General features: G+C 37.2%; 1 protein-coding gene across 1 annotated transcript; it reads left to right on the top strand.

The window, feature by feature from the left end:
- Window positions 1-1363: 1363 nt before the first annotated feature.
- Window positions 1364-6889, top strand: LOC137618541 (patched domain-containing protein 3-like). Its single transcript, XM_068348699.1, has 3 exons — window positions 1364-1400; window positions 2469-4993; window positions 5762-6889. The coding sequence occupies exons 1-3, from the start codon at window positions 1364-1366 to the stop codon at window positions 6887-6889; spliced, it is 3690 nt and encodes a 1229-aa protein (XP_068204800.1).
- Window positions 6890-7500: the final 611 nt, after the last annotated feature.

The following is a 7500-nucleotide window of genomic DNA, read 5'->3' on the forward strand; positions in this document are numbered from 1 at the left end:
TTATTTATCATCAAGTACTTTTTATATGAATTATAAAATCCTCATTATCATCATCATCTCTTTCTACGCCTATTGGCGCAAAGGGCAGCGGTTAGATTTCACCAGTCATCTCTATCTCGAGCTTTTAATTCAATACTTCTCCATTCATAATCTCCTACTTCACGCTTCATAGTCCTCAGCCATGTAAGCCTGGGTCTTCCAACTCTTCTAGTGCCTTCTGGAGCCCAGTTAAATGTTTGGTGAACTAATCTCTCTTGAGTAATCTCTCTTGGTAATCTCAGTTTTGTCAGGTGTATGAGGACACAGGAGTTTATATAAATAATAGGCTAGGCTATTCGGTGTATACGTAAGCAAAAGGAAAATGAACCGTAACCAGAGAGAAGGATCGAATATAGTACTGTCTGGACTGTCAAAGGACCCCATATCTCTCTAGTGGTAGTGTCTCAAAGGGTGACTGGTCCCCTGGCCAACCTACTACTATATATGAATCATTTTAATGTGACCTCGGGTTGATATTATCTGGACTTTTTGAGGAGGTAAGAAATCATACACCACATCTAACCTCATTTGCAAATCTGATGTTACTGCTACATTTGATGTTATTGTTGCATCTGATGTTACTCATGTACAGAGAATTCTCATATACCTGAAAAAAAAAGAGGAAATCATTATTACTGAAAAATTATATAATGAATATTGATAATTCGTTTTACAAGAAGTGAAAAAAATGTACGAAAACTTTACTGAAACATGCTGTAATGAATGTTAAAAATGTTTTACAAGAACTCCTAAAAAGGATAGGAAATAATTTTTACTGAAAAATCATATAATTATTGATAATTTGTTTTACGAGAAGTGAAAATATATATATATATATATATATATATATATATATATATATATATATATATATATATATATATATATATATATATATATATATATATATATATAATCCTTACTGAAACATGATATAATGAATGTTGAAAACGTTTTACAATATGCAAAAAAAAAAAAAAATATACAAAATTCTTATGAGTCTTATTCTGAATGTTAAGAATGTATTACAAGATGTTGAAAAAATTATAGGAAATCATTCTTTCAAAAAAATCATACTATGAATATTGAAAATATGTCTCACAAGCAATACAAAAAACAAATACGAAATCCGTCTTAATGAAAAAAAATATATATAACTGATATTTAGAGTATGTCTTACAAGAAGTATAAAAGAAAAATACGAAAACATTCTGCTGAAAAATTATAAAATGAATATTTAAAATATGTTTTATAGGAAGTCAAAATCATAAAAACATTCTAAATATAGTAAGAATGGGACATCAAAAATTGTCAAAAATCTAAAATGGAAGATGTTAGAGGTGACCCTAATGAGGGCGATTGTGATAGTTGCATGACCCAGAATAAACAAATAGTCTTGTTTATCAATATTGCAATCTTGCAGGATAATTATGTCTCTTGTGTTTTGTAAGAACAGAGGGAGTGTTTCATGTAATTGATTCGCGTAGTATATCAGATATGCAAATATATACTCATAATTTTATTTCTATCATTTACTATGAAAGCCCTCAGAAGAATATTGGGATTTAAATGGCATGACAGGATTAGAAATGAAAGTATAGGAGAGATTACTCGAGTGCCATATGTGGATGAGATCATGGTGAGGGGTAGATGGAGATGGTTTTGGCATGCTCTTCCCACTCCCAAGAGAGGTTAGTTCACCAAATATTTAACTTGGCTCCATAAGGCACTAGAAGAGTCGGAGGACCCATGCCTACATGGCTGAGGACTATGAAACGTGAAGTAGGAGATGATGAATGCAGAAGTATTGAATTAAAAGCGCGAGATAGAGACGACTGGTGAAATCTAACCGAGGCCCTTTGCGTCAATGGGCGTTAGAGGAGATGATTATAATGGTGATTTTATAATGCATATAAATAAGTACTTGATAATAAATAATTTTTAGGTGTTTTCATGTTATTTCATAATACACATACATTAATGCTTTTATTTTACTTATACACTAATGTATTTTATATGTATTCAATACATTGAGAAGTTACTAAGATCATAATTATCAAAATAAAAGACAAGTTTTGAGCGGTAGATTTTGTTTGATTTTTCGAGATCAATTCGAGCGATGTCCAGTCCTGCATTTGTTTTTGTATTTACCATATATAAACTATTATATATATATATATATATATATATATATATATATATATATATATATATATATATATTTATGTGTGTGTGTGTTTGTGTGTGTTCTTACTATATATGAATTATATAAGTAATGCTTATAGAATAGTGTGTGTGTCTATGTGTATTTACAGTATATAAATTATATAAACAATGGTTATATCCTTTATATCTACATATAAAAAGAAATTTAGAATAGTGCCAACCCTCCTGTTTTTACTAAACTATTGTTATGTTCTTCTTTTCAGCTCCAAAAGAAGACTCTAAAATGGTCGCCTTGGACGAAGTAGAAGGGCCACCTGCTTCTCGCAAGAGCCTTTGCAAATCCTGCCAGGATGGTTTCTCCTCTCTCAGCTTCTTCATTGTGAATTCATTAGAATCTGCATTCCATGCCTACGGCCTCTATATTGGCAAACACCCGTTTGTCTTCATCCTGATCTGCCTTGCCTTCGCTGGCGTCTGCTCCATTGGCTTGATAAACTTCGACACCGATGAGTCAGAACTTCAGTTTATGTCTGATAGGTCTCTATTCAGCGACGCTGTGGATTGGACCGAAGAGAACTTTGCATATCAGACTCACAGACAGATTATCCTTTTTGAGTCCCATAATGTGCTTGATAAACAAGTACTTCTAGAAATGCTTCGTATCAGAAATGAAGTCTTGAATATGACAGTCGGTGATATTAAATGGGATGATATATGTGCGAAGCGGCTAATTCAAAAGCCTTGTAGTGAGGACATGCCCCTTGAGTTTGGCAATTATTGTGAAATGCAGGATTCATTAGGAAGAGTATGCAGGGAAGAAAGTATATTAATAATTTGGACCTACGACGAAGATTTACTGCAGAGTCGTTCCCAGGAGGAAATCATTGAAGATATAAATTCCCCTCAAAATGTAGGAAAAGCGTCTTACTTCTTGGGAAGTAAAAACAACTGGAATGAAACAGATGGAAAATATGTGGAAGCTAAAGCAACTATGCACACTTGGTACACTGACGCCTCAAAGCCCCAGAAAGAGAACAGTTTTAAGTGGGAGGAGAGTTTCCTGAACAAAATGAAAAACCTCTCCAGAGATGCTGCAAATGCATCTTTGTATTACACTACATCATCCAGCTTTGGTAAAGTAGTGTCAGACAACATCTCAGGTGATCTGGGATACCTTTTTGCCGGTTTCATTCTTGTGTTTCTTTATGTTACGATAATGCTTGGTAAATTCAATCTTGTGGAGCAAAGGCCAATTCTCTCACTGCTCGGACTTTCATGCGTTGGGTTATCCATAGCTGTGTCGTACGGTTTGAGTTCAGCTTTTGATATACCATTTGGAGCCATGAACTCCATCCTGCCCTTCCTTTTACTTGGCTTAGGAATCGATGATATGTTTGTGATCGTAACAGCATGGAACAACATCCCTGCAAAGTACCAAGATCAAGAACTTTGCCAGCGCATTGCTATGGCAATGGGTCACGCAGGCGTGTCGATTACAGTGACTTCTGTCACAAACTTTTTAGCTTTTATCATTGGGAGTTCGAGTGAGCTACCAGCTCTTAGATATTTTTGTCTATATGCTGCCATTGGCATTGCTGGTATCTACTTCTTTCAAGCCACGTTTTTTGTTGCCTGCCTAGCTATTGATCAGAGAAGGTTAGAAGACAATAGACAAGGTCTGATTTGGTGCTGGAAAATTAAAAACTGGCAGCCCAACCAATGCAGTCAAACTGATCTGTGTAGGGCCTTTTTTACCATTTATGGACGGTATCTTTTTCTAGCGCCTACACAAATAATTGTTTTGATTTTCACGAGCATTTTGTTCTTCCTTTCTTGTTGGGGAGCTTCAAATATTCAACAAGAATTTGATCCAAAATGGTTTTTGGATCCTGACTCTTACCTGTCAAAGTTCTTTCAGAAAAGCGACTTTCATTATCCCACCGCTGGTGTACCTGGGCAGATATACTTCAGCAATATAAGTCACATTGAAATGGCAAAGACAGATGAATTAGTGGAGATGATGAGGGAAAGTGATTATATTGAGAGAGTAGAAAGCTGGTATGAAAAATTCACTGACTATTTCTTTGAACTCAATGGCAATGTGTCTTTAACAAATCAGACGGAAGGTGAATTTCTTGGAAATCTAACCAATTTTCTTTACTCCTGTGAGGGATCGAAATTCCGTGGGAGTTTTCGTTTTGATAAGCCAATAAACTGCACTAATGATCTCCCCTACATTGTAGCCTCAACTATTAGTTACATCCACAGGGAAATTAAAACAACAAATGAGAAAATGAAAGCAATTGAAAACATATCAAACATGGTCAAGGATCTAGAATTTGATGGCTTCGTCTTCCCTTACACGCAGATATACGTCACGTGGGAAACAAATTACGTCATTGGCAATGAATTGCTCCAGAATATTCTACTCGCTTTGCTGATGGTACTCCTAGTAACTTTATTCCTCCTCGCCAGTTTCTATGCAAGTTTCTTGGTCATGGTGTGTGTGCTTACAACATTAGTGGATGTGGTAGCTCTCATGCACTGGTGGGGGTTGACAATTGATACAATATCTGCAATTGATCTAGTTCTAGCTATTGGTCTCTCGGTAGATTATGCCGCGCACGTGGCTTATACTTACTTGACAGTGGCTGGTGACGCCACAGAGCGTGCACAGGCCACCGTTGGACTGATTGGCCCAGCAGTGCTTAATGGAGGCTTCACTACATTTCTGTCCTTCCTTCTTCTTGCTGGATCAGATTCGTATGTCTTCATAACGTTCTTCAAGGTGAGTATTATTTCTTACTAGTGTACGCAACATGTCTAAAATAACAGCTAGATATTTAGATAGATATGCACACACGCATACACGCAGATTCAACACTCTCTACCCCCCTCCCTTTTCCTAACTATAACACGCAAGTTGTGGTTACTGAGTGTACCTCTCTGAGTAACCCCTCTCACCAGGGTATGACCACTCCCTCTCCCCCTACCGAAGGGATGGGGGGTGACCGAATAGTTACACGTCTAGCATTGCTGCTCAGCGTAACCGATATACTGTATATTGCCAGAACCAGATTACAATAGCCCAATGTTAAGTGACGTTGAAAACACATTGCTTATGATTCTAGACGTTTGCATTATTTCAGATATAGCCTAGTACTAGTGTGCATTTCTTCTCAGCAATATTGTTGATATCTTAATTACTAAAGATAACCATGATATACCAGTTTCATGGTCTAAGTAAATTATATAACACGTATATTTTTTCTATGTATTTTCACCTACCAAATTTAGTATCCTATTTAGTATTTCTCTTCGAAATATCTTTTATTTTCATTGCAAATCAACAATTCTACTATTTTTCTTTATATCTGCTCTAAATTTCCCAACAGTTATTCTTAAACTATGTTATACAGTATCGAAATATATAATCAGAAATTTATTTTTTCTAAAAATTAACAATTTCAGTTTAAGGTTAAGCAAATGGCAGTCATAATGTCACAACAATTTTGTAGAAGTTGATTTTTTCTTATATAATTCTTAATCTTTGCAGATCTTTTTCGCCGTATGCTTGTACGGCCTCTATCATGGGCTGGTATTTCTACCAGTATTGTTATCATTGGTTGACCCTGCCCCTTACACCACAGCGCAACAAGTGACAACATTATCAAGCCCCGGACGTGAGAGGCAAGTGTTTCCAACAGCCGTCAGAACAGTGGAGCCGCTGCCACCATTATCAAATACTGTTATGTTATATCCAATTGCTCTAGATAAGGACAATTTACATAAGTACCCAGATGCTGAGCAGACCCCATCTCATTCTAAACTGTTTGAAAGCGTAAATCTTCAGACTAACCAAGATGGGTTTTCATCTCAGAGCAGCCAATCTAAGCCCTCCTCTCAGGCCATTCTGTCTAGGCCGTTTTCTCAGAGAAGTCAGTCTAGACTCTCATCTCAGACCAGTCAGCCTATGCCCACTTCTCAAACCACCCAGTCTAGGCCCTCTTCTCAGACAAATCTGCCTAGGGCCTCTTCTCAGACCAGCCAGCCTAAGCCCTCTTCTAACACCAGTCAGCCTAGGTCCTTCTCTCAAACTAGCCAGCTTAAGCCCTCTTCTCAGACAATTCTGCCTAGGCCCTTTTCTCAGACCAGCCAGTCTAAGCCCTCTTCTAACACCAGTCACCCTAGGCTCTTTTCTCAGACAGTTCTGTCTAGGCCCTTTTCTCAGACCAGCCAGTCTAAGCCCTCTTCTAATACCAGTCAGCATAGGCCCTTCTCTCAGACCAACCAGTCTAAGCCCTCTTCTCAAACCAGTCAGACTAGGCCCTATTCTCAAACCAATCTGCCCAGGCCCTCATCTCAAATTAGCCAGCAAGATTTAGACCGTTTCACCCCCGACCAACTTGAGGCCTCATCTTCCACGTTTGACCACATAGAGCCCCTCTTTTCTCATATAGAACTCCAAAAATCCACCAATTCTCCTATTGATCACCCTGGGTCAGTCCCCTCTCCAATCGACAGACCTGAATCCCATTCTTCTCAGACCGAACTGGCTGATTTCTATTCTCCCAAGACCAGTCGTTATGGAGCATTTGGAAATACCAATAACGGAAGTTTGTCTGAAAGCGTTCAGGGCAATGTATCTCGGTCTTCATCAGCACCTTCTGTGAAGAAAACATAATGAAAAACCTAAAGGAATTTATGAAGATTTGCTTTTACTGCGTTGCATTTGTTTCACTTTTATTGGATTTTAATATTTACTGTATGTTCACTCGTGAATATCAAAATGTATCGAATGTAAGACAATTTTCAATTTTCATCTAAAAATCGATGGAATTAATTTTTCAATAGATAACTGATAGGTTCTAAATGATAACATTTATTCCTAAAGTAGTGTCAAAATGAATCAGGAATGTGAAGCACTACTAAAAAACATTGAGTATATATAATCGCCTTGCCATTACGCATTACCTGTATTCAGGAAGAAATTACATATTAATGAACTCCAATTGTTGGATAAATCTTTAAAAGACAAATTAATAGTCAGAAGTAAAGAAAGTGATATACCATGGTAAAGGGGCTATGGCACTGCCCAAAACCAGATAACATTGATTTTATTTTAGAGTGTCCTTCTCCTGAAACAGCTACATACCGTAGCTAAAGAGTCTATTCTACCCTTACCAAGTGGAGAGTGGCCCCTGAACAATCATAGCGTAGTGTCCCTAGAGTGTCCTTCTCTTAGAAGAGCTGCTTACCATAGCTAAAGAATCTCTTCTACCCTTGTCAAGTAGG

The sequence above is a fragment of the Palaemon carinicauda genome, chromosome 24 (genome assembly GCF_036898095.1).
Source record: "Palaemon carinicauda isolate YSFRI2023 chromosome 24, ASM3689809v2, whole genome shotgun sequence".
Lineage (NCBI taxonomy): Eukaryota > Metazoa > Arthropoda > Malacostraca > Decapoda > Palaemonidae > Palaemon > Palaemon carinicauda.